The 17,749-nt window shown below is 40.0% G+C and overlaps 1 protein-coding gene across 4 annotated transcripts; it reads right to left on the minus strand.

Moving 5' to 3' along the window:
- Positions 1–2,733: 2,733 nt before the first annotated feature.
- On the minus strand, positions 2,734–16,055 carry strip2 (striatin interacting protein 2; the record flags this gene model as incomplete). 4 transcript variants are annotated; one of them, XM_079453974.1, is made up of 22 exons in its annotated part: positions 2,734–3,951; positions 4,053–4,257; positions 4,344–4,448; positions 5,197–5,263; positions 5,350–5,450; positions 6,186–6,312; positions 6,406–6,503; positions 6,737–6,811; positions 6,897–6,968; positions 7,265–7,328; positions 7,453–7,518; positions 7,618–7,850; positions 8,760–8,810; positions 9,128–9,316; positions 10,087–10,214; positions 10,367–10,473; positions 10,900–10,968; positions 12,004–12,124; positions 12,449–12,583; positions 13,382–13,456; positions 13,540–13,609; positions 15,968–16,055. In XM_079453974.1, 22 exons carry the CDS (start codon positions 15,989–15,991, stop codon positions 3,701–3,703), a joined length of 2,433 nt encoding a protein of 810 aa, XP_079310100.1. In that variant the 3' UTR covers positions 2,734–3,700. The 4 variants fall into 4 exon arrangements, with proteins under 4 accessions (XP_079310100.1, XP_079310098.1, XP_079310101.1 ...); XM_079453972.1 differs by having other exon boundaries at positions 15,878–15,991; XM_079453975.1 differs by lacking the exon at positions 8,760–8,810 and having other exon boundaries at positions 15,968–16,038.
- Between the last annotated feature and the right edge of the window lie 1,694 nt (positions 16,056–17,749).

The following is a 17,749-nucleotide window of genomic DNA, read 5'->3' on the forward strand; positions in this document are numbered from 1 at the left end:
CTCGCCGTCCACTCGCCGTCCACCACCAGGCTTTGAACCCAGGATCTCCTGTGCCATGTTCAATGCTCTACCATCTGAGCCACTGTGCCTTGCAGGCTTGAAACAGTTCTCCGGGCGTATTCATCTTTTTTTTAATCACTTGTTCCTCATTGATGTAGCTGAACACTTAAAATGGGCTTGGTCAGCCTCGAACCCTTAGCCACCTGTTCTCATGCCAGTGCTCTGCCACCTGAGCCAACGTGCCTTGCAGGCTTGAAACAGTTCTCCGGGCGTATTCATCTTTTTTAATCAGCGTTAGATGTTGCTGAACACTTAAAATGGGCTTGGTCAGCCTCGAACCCTTAGCCACCTGTTCTCATGCCAGTGCTCTGCCACCTGAGCCACTGTGCCTTGCACGCTTGAAACAGTTCTCCGGGCGTATTCATCTTTTTTTTAATCACTTGTTCCTCATTGATGTAGCTGAACACTTAAAATGGGCTTGGTCAGCCTCGAACCCTTAGCCACCTGTTCTCATGCCAGTGCTCTGCCACCTGAGCCAACATGCCTTGCACGCTTGAAACAGTTCTCCGGGCGTATTCATCTTTTTTAAACAGCGTTCGATGTTGCTGAACACTTAAAATGGGCTTGGTCAGCCTCGAACCCTTAGCCACCTGTTCTCATGCCAGTGCTCTGCCACCTGAGCCACTGTGCCTTGCACGCTTGAAACAGTTCTCCGGGCGTATTCATCTTTTTTTTAATCACTTGTTCCTCATTGATGTAGCTGAACACTTAAAATGGGCTTGGTCAGCCTCGAACCCTTAGCCACCTGTTCTCATGCCAGTGCTCTGCCACCTGAGCCAACGTGCCTTGCACGCTTGAAACAGTTCTCCGGGCGTATTTATCTTTTTTAATCAACGTTCGATGTTGCTGAACACTTAAAATGGGCTTGGTCAGCCTCGAACCCTTAGCCACCTGTTCTCATGCCAGTGCTCTGCCACCTGAGCCAGTGTGCCTGGCACGCTTGAAACAGCAATAAGCGATATGTCAAACAAAGAGCAACAGTACAATAGGTGCTAATACTTAAATTGTTATTGGTCAGCCTCAAACCCTTATCCACCTGTTGCAATGCCAGTGCTCTGCCACCTGAACTACAGTGCCTGGCACACTTGAAACAGTTCTCCGGGCGTATTCATCTTTTTTAATCAGTGTTCGATGTTGCTGAACACTTAAAATGGGCTTGGTCAGCCTCGAACCCTTAGCCACCTGTGTTGTTGCGCTATGCCACCTGAGCCACTGTGCCTGGCACGCTTGAAACAGTTCTCCGGGCGTATTCATCTTTTTTAATCAGCTTTCGATGTTGCTGAACACTTAAAATGGCCTTGGTCAGCCTCGAACCCTTAGCCACCTGTTCTCATGCCAGTGCTCTGCCACCTGAACACTTACATTTAGTCATTTAGCAGACACTTTTATCCAAAGCGACTTACAAAGAGTTTGGGGAGCAATAAGCGATATGTCAAACAAAGAGCAACAGTACAATAGGTGCTAATACTTAAATTGTTATTGGTCAGCCTCAAACCCTTATCCACCTGTTGCAATGCCAGTGCTCTGCCACCTGAACTACAGTGCCTGGCACACTTGAAACAGTTCTCCGGGCGTATTCATCCTTTTTTTTATCAGGTGTTTCTAAGAGATGTTGTTGAACACTTAAAATGGGATTGGTCAGCAGTTATTTTTCTATAATCAGAACTGCATCAAAATATTTTTGAACATCCTAAGGGTCAGAGGCTGACTTTGAACCCTTTGCCACCTGTTTTAGTGTCCCTTAACACTTGTAACAGTACTCGGTCGTAGGTATATATTTCTTTCACCTGGCCTGTATAAGATATATCATTCAATACCTGTGTCAAAGCCTCGTATCAAGCATGCAGCCTCTTGTTTCAGTTTCAGTGCTTAGGTCCTGAGCTACTGTTCCATAAACGCTTGTGATAATTCTTTGGGCGTGTGTATCTATTTCTCCAGATCTGAAACCCATAACAAATGATAAACCCAACAGCCCTAAACATCCAATACCCTAGGCCACTGGGTCCAGCACATTCATGTTCCCAGCCTATTTATCTTTTATCAGAACGGCATAAGATATGGTAAGTTCTCAGAACCTGGACTTAACCCTTTGCCACCTGCTTTAGGTGTTGGGCCACCGGTTGGGCCTTGCATAAATATATATTGGGTTTTTTCCAGGTACATTTCATACACATTTATGAAACGCAACACATTTTTAATGCACAACCTGAATTACTTGATGCAGCAGTCATTTGCACTCTGTGCTCATGCCACTGATCCAATGGGTCCCACACGTTTGTTAGTTCTCCTGGTGTGATTTCTCTTTAAATCATCATCAAGCATCAAATGTGATCAAATGTCTGTGGTTCTACCACTGAGCCACTCGATCTGTAAATATTGGCATGGTTCTCCTAGTATATTTGTCTTTAACAAAATGTAAGAGAATTGCTAAAGACTGTTTTAACTCTGTATCATTTTCTTAAAGCTTTCCTGTAGCTCAGTGGAAAGAGCAAGGCGTTACCAATTCGATCCCAGGGGATTGCACATACTTAGAAACAAATGTATAAGACGATGCTTTGTGAGTCGCTTTGGATAAAAGCGTCTGCCAAATGCATAAATGTAAATGTAAAGACTCTTACATCAAGTCACATTCACATACAATAGCAGGTACAAGAAATCAATCAAGAAAGTGTTGTTGTAATTGGCATGGATAGATTTAATTCAAAAGCACCTTAATTTAGTACAAAACAATGACAATATACAAACAAGGAAATCATGTTGTTTGATGTTTTAAAAACCATGAATGCAAAACAAGGTGTATAAATATCCTCTGTTAAACAAAAAATTAAACAAATTACTTTGACGATAAACAAACTTGGAGTGCTTCAATTTTATAAGACCTAATCTTTGCAGAGAAATAGACACAATTAACAAGTAGAGAAATTAAGTGGTAAAAATCAGCAGCATTCATTCATTATATCACAACACCGTGTTTTAGGTGTGGGGGACATTACCGTCACCAAGGACACTTTGAATGTGTGTATTGTGCGGTGCACACTCTTTGTGTGATGTCATACACGGGAACAAAAGAAAGTGAATCATTGAATTCACAAGAACAATGACACCATCCTATTTAACATAATATCAATAATAAGTAAAGTTTAGACACATCTAAAGTTTGAATGATGCTTTGCTCTCTGAAACATGACAGAATATGAGAAAGACCCTGCTTCAGAATCACAAGTGGAAGATTCAAGAAAGGGTATTTTACAAAGCAAAGATTTACATCTATACAGTACATATGTGCAAGCACAAAAATAACATAAACATAAGTCACATACAAGTACAATAAAATACTGTAGTTGTGCAGTTCTGATACATAAAGTGTGCTTCAGTTATTGAAGATATATCTCATTTCATACGCAGAATATTTATATAAGTTTGCCCAAAGCACCAGATGAGCCTCCATGAACATGCTCCTTAAACACAGAATTATTAAATAAAGACCGCCATCCCGTATGCTATATTCACATATATATATTTACAATGCAGTAACAGCGGGCCATTAATGCTTTTGAGTATTTGTCCACAGTAAAAGTGTCGGTTTAACAAAGAATAAAAATGTCTTTCCCACACAAAAACCCGTCCACTGTGTTCTCCATCACTGGGACTGTAGCAGACCTTCCCATTGGATGGGTTGTGAGAAGACCTCTCTTTCTAGCCACAGCTCATAGCTGTAATGAAAGTCTTCGGGCAGGTCGACGCGCTGTCCTAAGACGCTTTGGAGGCAGTTGTCTACGGGTGTAAACTCGCTGTTCTGATTCTTATCATAACGTCGCATGTTAAACTTTTCAATGCTCTCACGGAGCGCGCATTCCTCGGCCTGGAAGTCCCACGGTCGAGCGTCAATGTCTGGAAGAGGAGAAATAAATATTTAAAATTTTACACAATGCTCAACGAGTGATTTTTTTCAAGCCGACTATGATATGATATCAAAGGAAACCCATTCTTACCATTCCCATACGCCCAGTCATCATTTAGTCGATGTCTGACTTTTTGATAAATGGCGGACATGGTCTTCATGTTGCTCTTTCTCCACTGTCGCCCCAGATACTTGGTCTGGATCTTGAGGAGTTTGAGGACGTACAGCTGCATCATGGCTTGTTTCACCTTGAGCGCTCGCTTCAGTATGGGAGCAGACTTAAAGACCACAAGCATCTGTAAAGACGGAGACAGGCACTGTGTAAGAAAATGCAGATGGCAAAATATTTCATGTGTTCTGGAAAAATAACACCCTGTCTCACCATAGTTCTGGAGTGTTTCCATTTGGTGATTTTGTTGAGAATCCTAAGCAGGTTGATGCAGGAGAAGAGATTACGCCAGCAGAACTGATTACTGTCTCCAGCTTCCTGTTACACACACACACATTTTCAATAATTCAATGTTTTATGGAGACTAATATAGATATAATGATGTTTATTCTGTGCAACTGTATATTTGATTCTCTAAATTATCACCCCATTTTTTACTGCATTTTTACTAAAAACAAAAAATAGCAAACATTACTTGTATTACTATCTTGAATTACTACTATGTATGGCTGCACGATCATGGGAAAAATTATAAAAATCATTAAATCACGATTATTAAACACGGTTATTTTGTCATCCAATTAATTTGTTATAATCTGCTGCCATTGAACTTCTTCAACACTGTATTTCAAAGCACGCAACCAAACACTCCACGACAAATATCAACAGTTTGTGACTTCGGAATAAAACCTTGCAGCTCCATTTCGGATTTCTTTTTTATTTATTATTATTATTATAAATCATTACTATTGGTCACCCTTCATGTCTGTCTGTAGGTTGGCAAAAAAGTATTAAAATGTTGGCTTTCAGTTTAAAAGATTTATGCTTTGCAGTGATTTTTTGACCTCATCGGGAGTTTTGTGCTTGCGTTTATAGCATTAATATCACAACGATTATGCTCAATGAATTGTGGGAAGCATAATGAAGCCCTTATGACTACATAGAATTTACCAGGAACACAAACACACATTTACTTCTTGACAACCTTCAACATCAAGAAATATCTTTTCAGTTCAATTAATTTTTGAGACAGATACATTTTGCATAATATTTAGGAAGACATTACCAGGCTTTCAGCTGTGAGCTCAGGCATTTCATGAATAATACAATGCGGGAAATCCAGGACACATATACTGCCAACAGAAAACGCAGCAGGTTTTAAATAAATATCTCCTGCTTACACACATGATGGATTCAATCAAAACAGATGTTCTTTTACCTGTTTTTAGCACTGATGTAGGACATGATGTTCTGGTTGAAGAATTTGAGGATGAGGGGGATGCAGTTGGCAAAAACCAAATGTTGTGCCACGTATTCAAACTGTAGGAGACCAAAAACATCTCATGATGTTCAAAACCAAGAATGCAATTTATGAATATCAAACATCTATAAAAGTTTACAAAAACAGTAACATTTATAGACTTTATTACAGAAACGAAATTTAGAGTTAAATTTGTGACGATTCCTCCATATCATCCTTGTTTTTTCTGACACTGAAAGGCAACTCGAAAGTGATTCTGATTGTTTCTGCCAGTGATCTGTGTGTTGTCCCTCTTTCACTGCTTTAGATGTTAATGTGTTGTCACTGTCAAAGTTCACTGGCACAGCAGCAGTACAGCGCTTCTTCTACCCAGAATCCCCTCTACATCGGCTCTGCAGGATATCTGTCAGCGAATCAGCAGTGCTGACTGTTGTTCTTGTTGTTTAATCGGAACGAGTGAGTGTTTGAGAAGGGGTAAAGAGGGAATAGACGATGAAGGTTTGCTGAGGATGGCACCCACCGTTCCCCATACTGCCACTCTCTGCCAGTAAAGTACCCCACTTTAAACCACCCACATGAATTTTGTCATCATAGTTGTCACATTTATCAGACAGGATTAGGCTGAACCATGCCGACATCCTTGCAGCTTTTTCCGGTTTATCCTAAGGTTCTTTTTCTATAATGCTTTCTCCTCTGTTGATGTAATGAAAGGTCACAGTTGTATACACAGCAAACCATGCTGGCCAATGTTAGTTTAGTATAGAATACCACAGAGATGAAAACAGAGCTCTCACCTGGTATATGTGGTTGAGTTTGAAATGTTTCAGCAGGAGTAGGAGAAGAGCTGAAATGGCTTTGACGATAATCTCCTTATGTCTGTTCACATCAATGCCCAGCTTCATGCTCTGGAGGACTGTGATTCTGTACCCGACACAAACACATCAAGCGTTTGCCTGCGTAGCTTACATCAAAGCACATCCACGCAAGAACACATCTGTACCAATGTAGACTTACGGCATCTCCTCTGGCAGAACATCAGCTAGGATGTTGATGGAATCTGTCTTTGCTTTGGATGTTGGAGCTGCAGCCAGTAGAAGCTTCAATAGAGCGATCTTTAAAAAAAGACACTGTATTACAAGACAAAGTCTTTGCCCTTTTAAAGAATTCTGTCATTTTAAAAACGACTCTTACTGCTGTAAAACACAAAAGAAGATATTTTGAGGAACTTCTCAGTGGTTTTGTGTCCATACAATGGTCATCAGTGGGGCACAACATAGTTTCTTTCTTCAAAATATCTTCTTTTGACACTTTTGAGTTTTAATAGAGTAATATAGGGCACACTTACTACATACTGTGACAGACTGGGCAGCATTCCCAAATATAGAACCTCTGCAGGGGATTCTTCCACTTCCTCTTCACCCTAGCCAATCAGACGGGAAGGTGATTTTGATTGGAAGCTTAATAGACTTATAACAATTGCAAATGAACAAAACTGAGCAGTTTACCAAAGTCATGGGGCACTGCTGTAGCTCCTCCTCTCTTTTGATCTGAATCTCTGCTATGGAGACATACTTGTGCTGGAGAGAGAGAGAGAGAGAGAGAGAATTGCCATGGTTATCAAGGAGGATGGTCTAGACTGTGATTGGTCAAAGGAGCTCTAATGGATGACTGCATTGACTGCACATGAAATCTATATATTGAGGATAAAGCAGGTAAAGAAAGGAAAAAAGGGGTGTAGCTTATAATATAAAAAAGTACTGCAAGGTTGGTTGGTCACGCCAAAGATATTTCTTGACAGGGTGATCTTGTATTAAATCGTGAGTGGTGTTTTAGTATTTTGCATTAATATAAATTAAAACACAAAGGCTCTCACCTGTTTGAGAGTCTTCACACTCTCGTGAATGGGCCGGGGCAAACCAACCAGAGTCTCTGTGTCACTGTTGTAAATTTCACGAAAAGACAGAATACGCTTTATTTAAATATATGATGATGAAGATAAGCAGCATTATTAATAAATCATTTTGAAAAACGTATCGAAAGGTTATTGAGGCCGACACTCACTTTCCCAAAGTGAAGCCGATGAATTTATTTCTGCTGGTTTCCAGGAATTGTTCGATGTCTTTCTCTCTGCGGGGATACAAGAAAACCGATCAACTACAATAAATATAAACGCAGAATTATATTCAATACATTGTCAAAAAAGTTTACTGTCATGAAGATACTCACCTGACTTTAGGGGCCCAGGGCAGTCCTTTAGGGAAGGACAATCTCTCCGTTGGGGGTCTCAGTGGTGGTGGAGGCGGTGGCGGCTGTATAATGACATCTCTGTCGAGTGGGTCGACTTCTCCCTCGATGCCGCTGTCCACATCCTCAGGGTCGTCCTCGTCGTCCCGGGCGTCATCGTTTTTGAAGGGGTCCCGTTCGTTATAGGTGTCCAGACTGTCCTGCTTGACCAGGGGCTGTGAGAGAGAGAGAATGTTAAAGATCAGGCTGCGAATGCATGTAGCTCTGGACCTTGATACGGAGTCTTTCTAGGAAAAATAATCCAGCGGTGAATAAAACTTAGTTTAATTTGGTTTCATTCTTTTTTTCTTATTAAACTAATAGAATTTAAAAATGTTAAACATCTCAGATGTTTAACATTGAAGAGACTCGTATCAGGGTCAGACAAAATCTGTTGTGCAGGTCATTTTTTCCCAACTGTAAGGTCCAAAATAATCGTAACTAATTTTCGAAATGTGTTTCCCATCCATGACATTTACCATAAACTTACCTTTCCTTAAACCTAAAAAAATAAATAAAGAGCTGTCACGAAAAAATGTAAAGAGTCCATGACACGATTACGGAGACTCACGAATTCACACAGCTCCTGTTTCAACATTCCTCTTGTGCAAATTAAGTTCAACAAAAGCACAAAAAACAAGTTCGTTACATCTCTAGTGTTTTCTCAAACGGATGAATGGCAAGATTCAGAGCAAGCGTCAGGCATGAGGTGCATTAGTGAAGTGTCATCGTGTGTTCCAGTGCAGTCAATGTATGAGTGCGTTTTTGTGACCATGAGCGAAGGTGACTCAGCTGTGATTGGTTGCCTATGACAACAAGCCATTCAGCTAGCTAGTGTGTCTATGGACATCTTATCGACCGAGAACATGTGGAAATGGAAAGCGGAGAGACAGAGTCTCGCTGATGTTCACCATGTCCTGTAGCCCTCATGACCATGATCAGCCGTGTCTCCTGGAACCCTTCCCTCCCCAAATGAAAAACCAAACGAAAACACAATTGCTGTGAAGGAGAAGAAAGTGGTTGCGAGGAGTGCAAGGCCAGCCCACAACAAAGAGAATGCACAAAAAGGGGGTTTGGGTAAAGACCTGTTTCTTGGCATAGGGACTGTCTCCTTCCAAGCTATCAACAAAGGCACTCTGTAAGGAGACAAGGAGGAGACGGGAGTAAACCGACAGGGAGAAGATTATCCAGAAAGTAAGAACGCATATGAAAGAAAAGAGTGAGGGAGGAGAAAGGGTTATAGAAATCTCACAGAGACATGAAAGAGAGCAGGGAAGAAGAAAAGGGTCAGAAACCTGCTCTGATTGGTCGCGCACAGAACCGGCCAATCAGTGCATTGCTAGCTCACTCTCACTGTGACATCATCACTGCAGTGGTGTTAGAGCCTCTGTAAAGCCACAGTGTGTGGAAACTCAAGCGTTTAGTTTTCTGCATGTGTGCGTGTTTCTCATACCCTGCGACTTCTGCGTCCTCTCTTCTGCTGCTGCTGCTGCTCGATGAGCTCCATGGCTGAGGCGGGAGGAGATGCTGCCCGCATGTTTCGAACCACCTTAATGCTGTCCTCGGGGAGAGGCGGCAGATTCAGTCGCTCTCTCGTTCTCACCTTCATCTCCAGCAACTCCTCGAAACCTCCCAGTGTGAACTGACATCCATACGCACACACGCACACGCACACACACACACACACAGACAAACAAAATCAACCAACAGAACTTTATAGGCTAGCTTTCTTATATTTAAATAAAGGAGTCACAAATACTGTTTCCATTACAAAAATAACTAAACAAAATGTTCAGAAGAGAGAAGAAAAGATCTTTAATAAATAACTACTGTTCTTCTATAATGGAAGAGAAGAGAATATAATAGAAGTAGAATAATATAAAAAATGATAAACAACTAAATAGTAATAGAATATAATAAAAAAATACAGGTATAAAAAAACTGTAAAAACAGTAACTGTATGTTAATATTAACTATATAGAATAAAAAATAATAGAATAATATAAATAACTTAAGAGAGTTACAAAAATGATAAAAAATGATAAAATAGAATTAGAATAATAAAGAAATGATAAAGAACTAAATAATAATAGAACAGAAATTTTTAAATAATAGAAAATAACCGAATAGATTAATGTAAAAATGATAAAGATCTAAATAATAATACAATAGAACAGAGTAGAAAATAACCATATCAAGTAATATAAAAAAATTATAATAATAAAAGATATAAAATAATAAAGAAAAAAACTAAATAGAGGCATAAAATTTAACAGTAACAGTAAGTAGATATCAACTATATAGAATAGAAAATTATATAATTTAAAATATACCTTAACCTAAAGACTAAAAATAATAAACAACTAAATGATATCAATCTAGTTATTTTGACATGTATATGTTAAGACTGACCAAAACAGTTTTCCACAGTAAGAGCAGCACTTTCTTCATAGGGAAATGGGGTGCATTCATACTGCAGAACTTGGTTACCATGGTGAAGAGGAGGAGGGCAAATGGTTCTCCATTATAAAGGGGTGAACCTGTGAGAGGGATGGGGCATTTATCACTGCACCGTACAGAAGGTCAATAGCCAACCAATACTCACTATTAAATAATACTTACAAACACCCCTGGACATATACAAAATGGCTAGCACTGCCTTTAAATATCATTTCCAGCTTTAGTTTCTCACCCAACTCTCTTTTGAAGACCTCTCTCGCTGCCTTTCTCTCAGGGGTGTCGCCGTCTGACTCCACACGAATGGTCTCGACCATCAGATACATGATGCTCAGAAGAACCCTTGAGAGCATGAAGTAAAAGCATGATTGTGTAAGGCTGTGAGTGAGTGAGAGAGACATTGACTTTACTGTATATGAAAACGAGTATTAACTCTTGACATACAGCTAAATGCATGCAGCATTACGTCTCAAAGGAAAACAACATTTAGGTCTCAATAAATTTTTATTCACTTGCGGAAGTTTGCAATTAGATTTAAAGCGCTGGTATAAAGCACTTAAAGAGATATAGACGGGTGATGCTCGCTGCCCGGAAGCTGTAATTCTCTGTCTGCCCAGGTTTCCTCCGCAGGTCTCCCACAAGACGGCTAGAGGCCATTTTGATGTGAATGTGAGAAGTGGATTGTGGGTTGGATGATTGGAAGTGCTGTCTGTAAATGAAGAAAAGGATGGCAGAATAAGGTTAAATCAGTCCCGACGGGCGTCTTACCTGAGCTCAGTGCTGTCTGCCAGGGATATGGCTGGTTTTCTTAAAGCGCTGCTGCATGCCTGGTTATTACTGAAGAAGAAGAAAACAACTTCATCAGAATGTAAATTTGCACTCTGCGGACCACCTTATAAAATCACTGCGGCAGACTCATTACAACCTGCCGGGACAACAGAAGATATGAGAAAGGTGACTGAAATGGGTTTTTTAGTAGCTGACACACCTGGATGGACAGTGGTCAATGTTGGCCAAAGAATTGCAAAAGTCCAAATACGGACCGATTAATTGAGCTTGCTGATATAAAGGCCTATCATCCAAGGTTTAACTTTATCACCCTGCAAGGTAAGCACAAATTCTAGCTTATTAAACCTGACAAGCCGTCACGCAAATGAACGAGGTGAATATAAATCAATGCTCAGGAGCAGCCGAATGGACTAATCGTACAACCGATGCCATAAACCGCAGCACTGCGCTCTCTCTGAGTGCTGCTGCGTAGGCTGATAAGAGGACGTACAAAGACATGAAATCCCTAAAAGCAGAGGGGCTTGAGAGGAGAGGCACGGAGACCAGGGTGTCTTTGAAGCAGAGATCACAGACAGACCTCACAGTAGCTCTCTTTACACAAAAGAGAATGAGGAACGGCCGGAAGCGGGTGGTGCGGGAAAGACTTTATTATGGAGAGATGACAACAGGTGCAAGACGGACTGCCAAATAAACTCTAATTTAGATGGACTCTTGAGTCAAAAGAGCCCACCTATCTATAATATTCTTATCTAGACCAGGGGCGGCCTTTGCTATTCCGAGGTCCGTTTATTTAAAAAACACTGTATTTACATTTTTATATTTCGGCCAGTAGCGTATTAAACTAATTCTCACACACACAAGCATGACTGAGCTGTTTCTAACCTGATCCCTCAGGAGAACAAGTATAAGAATAGACCCAGAGCTAAATACTACCTTCCGGTGGAGATTCACTCGCTCTGTCTGTCTGTCTATCTGTCTCTTTCAATATATCACTCCTTTCTGTCTGTCTCTCTGTCCCCAGTCCAGCCTCAATCAAAATTCTATACACCAGAATGAGGCATTGTGGGAAATGAGAATACTCACTCGATCTCCATGCTGAGGAGCTCCAGGAGAGCAGTAAAGATGCCCAACTCGTAAAGAAGGAAAACATTGTGTCGAGACCAGTAAAGGACATCCGTCTCTGTGTCGCATTCATCAAACACACCTTTACACACAGAGAGAGAGAAAAAGAGAGAGAGAGAGAGAGAGAGAGAGAGGTTTTTCATTTGATCAAACACTAAAATACTCCTAATATAATAAAACAGCAATGCTCAATATAACATTAAAATGCATTCATTTTTTTGCAATATCAAAGTTTATAATGACATTTCCCTCTCAAAAGTCTAGCGAAATATATATATGTTTTTACGAATGTGATTATTTTAAGGTCATTAGATTGTTAAACAAGCTTTATTTTGTGCATGCCAAATATACATTTATAACTGTTTTGCTTTAAAATGGGGGAAAATTCGAAGTCTTCTTTTCATACCTTGAGCCAGATAGAGGATGGCTCGAGACACTTTGAGCCTTTTGTCTCGGTCAGTAACCTCCAGAGCATCCAACAGTCTCATCACATAAGCCTTCTGCTCTTCCAGACTCAACTCCATCCACCTCCGACCCTTCACTGAGAGGAAAGAAGAGGAGACGAGAGGGATTCTCTTTAGGGTCTCACACGCACACACACAGAAAGATTAGATGGGTTTTGTGTTGCTTTATTGTCATTATCTAATTCAGCATTTGCTATTACTTAAAAGTATGTCACAATGCAATAAGATGATTGGTATATGACAGTTATGTGAAAAAGAGAGAGAGAGAGAGAGAGAGAGAGGGGGCGAGAGAGAGAGGAGAGAGGAGAGAGGAGAGAGGAGAGAGAGAGAGAGAGCGGTCTGGCAAGCCGAGTAAACCTTGAGGTTATACATGCGGGCACACACACGCAAACGTTCATTAACACTCATTTTCCTGCAGTGAAAGAAAACTGTGTAATGAAAGCATAATATTTACTATATGAATAAAATTGGTTCTCTGTCCCTCTAACAAAGGTGAAGATGTTAAACCCGTCAGCTTTCGGTAATAATCCAAGCGCTTTATTGCATGACACACACCCAACGGTCTTAAAGTGATAGTTCACCCAACAATAGAAATTCTGGCACCATATATTCATTATGACTTTCTTTTGCAAAACACAAAGAAGATATTTTGAAGAATGTTGTGAACTGGCCACCATTCACTAGCATCCGTTTTATGTCCTTACAATAGAAGTGAAGGGGTCCAGTGCTGTTCGGTCACCAACTCAAAATATCTTCTTTTGTGTTTTGCGGAAGAAAGAAAGTCATAATGACAAGAGGGTGAGTAAATAATGCCAGAATTTCATTTTTGGGCGAACTATCACTTTAGCGACTGAATCAATGTAGTGAATATCTACCGTGATTCTTGAAGTCTTCCTCAAAGTAGTCTCTGTTTAGACTGAACTCTGGCTCTTCTGTGTAGCTGTACAGCTCTGCAAGGAAAAATACTTTATCATTAAAAAACAATACTATACTCCAACAAAGCTGGCAGGGTTTATTTTTGTGTGTGACGTACCTGAGAGCTCCACGGTAAAGCTGTCAGTGTCCGCATATTCAAACTCCAGGTTGGGGGACTCCATGGACCCCTGTGGGACAGAAGCGTGCATCACTTCACAGGCACAACAGAAACTATCACAGGTCCACTGTAACATCCTGCTTGCCAACTCACTTCTTACTCATTTGGGCCACCCACCCAAGCAGTGAAGAGTGTATACAGCTCTTGATATTGAGCTCTTGATATTGGTTTGACTGTTGCACTTTCACACTGTGAATTATGTACAACATCCAAAGTGATTGTTGACATTTACATTTAGTCATTTAGCAGACGCTTTTATCCAAAGCAACTTACAAAGAGTTCAGGGAGAAATGAGCGATATGTCATACAGGAACAAACATACAATAGGTGCTAATACAAAGTTACTAGTTTTAACAAAAGCTAGACCACAACCTGTTGAGTGAAAGAGAGAGGGTTAGTGTACATTGATTTTGTATAAATGTTTTTTATTTAGTATCTGTAGGACTCTTTTTAAGGAAATTTTAAGAAATGACCCTTGCTAGTGGGGTTGTTTGAAAAAGCTTTAGGGCTTCATTGATGCAGCCAAAGAATACTCCGAGACCCATTGTAATGAAATTCAGTCATCATCGGGCCAATAACTTTTAATTTGATCAACATTTCAAATTCAGAAATATAAAAATATGTTGCTCGATGTGTTACAATGCACAGACACAAACTATCATCATATTGTTTAAGGCATATGTACACGATGCATACTGCACACACACATTTAGGATTTTATGCACATATCAGAGAAGAAAAAGGAAGACAGAAACGAACGCTTTCCTCATATTCACCCTCCTCCATCATCTATTTGCTTTTATTTCAGCACAGTCAGTTTTTATTTTGGTCTCCAGGAGCAGATGGCATGATACTCATGGTGAGATGCTCTAACTGAGAGCTGTAAAAGAGACGGGCTATCCCTTCAATAGAGGTACCAACACCTTTCCTAAAGGTTATGCCCACCTTGCTCTCCCAGAGATAGAACAAACCAGAAGAGCCACTTCCAAACCAACACAATTTGATGCAAGGCAGTACAAAGGCTGAAATATAACACAAAGTCCATCATGGATACAAATAAATGAGATTTTTTTTAGGTTTAGGTCATAAATCAGAAAAGTGAATCTGATTCAATTAGATATTTTGTAACTTCAAAGCTTGAACAACCATAACGCAAACAAGAAGCAAATGAAAAGCAGTTGCCCACCCATCTACATCTCAAAAAAGAGGATTTACAATGTGACACCATCTGCAATGCCTCTCATTAGTTCATTGCATAAATCATTAAATGCTAAATGGTGGAACCAGTTGTCATAGAACTTTGTACTGATTTTTTTGCCATTGTCATCAACAATGCACGTACTGGTTTGCAAAAGGATGATGTATCAAAGCAAGAAAACCCATCAAGCCATGGGCATTACTTTGAGGCATTTACTGTACATTCAAACCATCTCTCCACCACAGGCCAAGAAAACCCCTGCTGCAGGAGAAACACAGCATCTAATTCCTTTAAAAAACATTCAATATGTTTAACAATCATGGTTGAGGAATACATAACTGCACTGGACTGGACTAGACAAATTCCCAGCACAAAATGTGTTACTGCCCTTCAAGATTAAATCTAGAGTGCGTTGAGCCAAAAGGAGAATCAAATATGCCTTTTCTTCCTTTATTTTTAATGACTGAATGAATTATGAGTTCCTATGTTACAAAAAGCACACAGGAAAACGCAATGTGCACAGTCCTCAGATCCTCATAGATAAAGATGTATTCATCTCTGCCTCTATTCAATAAATGGGCTAATGTACCTTATATGATATTACAATCAATTTCACTTGCAAAAATCAATTCGCTCTTGAACCACAACGTCACAATATGAAGCATATGATGACCCCCCCCCCAAAAAATCTGTTCAGCACTGAATAATTCAATCTAGGTACGTTTAATGTGATAATGCATTGGAATCTGTCCACAGTAAAGGGTTAATGTAATGGTTCCATTTACAAAAAAACCAAATGTATAAATACTCAGCATATTCATAAGACAGAACCAAATGCTTTCTTCACATCTACCCTTCAGACAGGGATAATGACACATGACATGCGTGTCTCCACTGCACATCATATAAGCGTCGTAAGGTGCATGTATTTTTAGCCCCATGCATGTTTCCAAAATAACAACTCGCGGCATTCAAAGCCCCAGCAACAAGCCACTTTACACATATACGCTCACGGGCGCGCACGCATGCACGCGCACACACCCCTCTACCCCTGCAAACAGTCAGTGCGCATCGGATTACCTCCGAATCTTTCTGCTGATGGCTGAACCCATCCCAGTCAGGACCCAGAGACATCTGTCTGTTACTGTTAGTATCATTAAGTAAAGGTACCTCCATATCGTCGATCTGCTGCATCTGTGAGGCTGTGGCGATGATCGGCGCACGGAAACACACTGTCACATTGAAACAGATGCTGCTGGAGTCCAAGTTCATACTGATATTCCTCCCCGTAAACCTGATTGGACGCCGAGGCGAAACGTGGGCGTGGTTTGACGAAACGCGTACATCAAACCACGCCCGCACGGAGCTTGACCACGAATGTGCAGGTGCCACTACAGCATGTTGAAATGCACACCGGAATAATTTACTTCCCAAGGAGAAGCTGTTAATCTCTTCTGTTTTTAATGCATATCTTTTTACTTAAAAAAACCCAAATAATACTTCCTTTAAATAAATCGATTTAAAATGAATGTAAACCAAGATTTGAACAGCTCTAAGCCATAAATTATGTTGACCCATTTCATTACATTGGAAGATAAACATCTATTAACTTTAACATTTTTATTTGTAGTAGCTCAGGGGTTCCGTCAAGGTCATGGGGTCGCTGCCAGGGGATTGCACATACAGATACAATATATAGTCTAATGCAATGCAAGCTACTTTGGATAAAATCGTCTGCCGAATGCATAAAATGTAACATCACAAATAATATTATGAATATACGCTTCATTAAATCTTTTCATATTAGAATATGGTCTACTGATGCATGCATGCATAAATTATTCATAACAACATAATACAAATATAAAATATGTTGAATTATAATCATATGAATTACTGAATCACAAAAGATGTGATAAATCTTAATGTGTCTTTTACATTTTGCACAAGAAACATATTCCAAATGTTCCCAAACAATTATGTATCTTGAGCGATTTACAATATGTTCGGTGCAAGAGATGGTAATAAGGAATCTTTCAAGAAATACTGAAGATTTATGAATTTCGGACAAGGTTGAATACAATCACACAAAAAGGGTGTGATGTTGCATCCAAACCATAGTGGTTAAAAATGGCTTTTAAAGATCTGTCCCACTGTGTTGGACAGAAAATCTGGTGCAAGATATCAACAAACGTCTACCCTCCAGTCAAGTCAGATCTAAACTCCATTGTGGCAGCCACAAACAAAAAGCTATTATTCACTTGGGGAACAGAGAATGCATTGAGCTACCCATACGACAAGAAAGAGCCACAATTGTGACATTTTAAAAGACCATCTTGTGGTACCTTTGAGAACATGATTATTGATCTTTAAGAGCAGAGGGACAGATCTCTCATGGCAACATCTGCTGCCAGTCACACCAAGTGAAAATTACACTTTAATAACGTTTTATTTCAAAGAAACTGAACAGGCTGTGACAAAAAGGTCACACTGGTTTCTGGAAGTTGAAAGTGATTACGAAAGTGTGTTGAAATATTAACTAGGTAAAACGGCAGGAAAATACTAGAAGACCTGTAAAATTACAGTTAGACAACTTTCTTTGAATTAGTAAAAGATGTCACATCATATGAGGTTATGCATTCAAGTTTTACCAACAGTAAACATGCTGTAATTTATAAAGTAAAATATTTAAACAAACAAGACAGACAGGCATGTTGAGCCAAACCTAATGTCTGTTTGGACTGGATCCTGGAAAGGCAGACATTGTTTAGCTCTGTTTTAAGATCCCTCTCACCTCCAACACCATTCTTAATCAATAAAAGTCTGAATTGGGTGATCTTGAGAATAACCGACGGAGACACTAACTCTCTGATGTAAGTGGCAAGAACAGCTGTTCTTTACATACCCCTAACTGTCATGTGACCAAAATAAACATTCGCTGTTCCAACTATA

Source organism: Barbatula barbatula (assembly GCF_947034865.1).
Source record: "Barbatula barbatula genome assembly, chromosome: 4".
Lineage (NCBI taxonomy): Eukaryota > Metazoa > Chordata > Actinopteri > Cypriniformes > Nemacheilidae > Barbatula > Barbatula barbatula.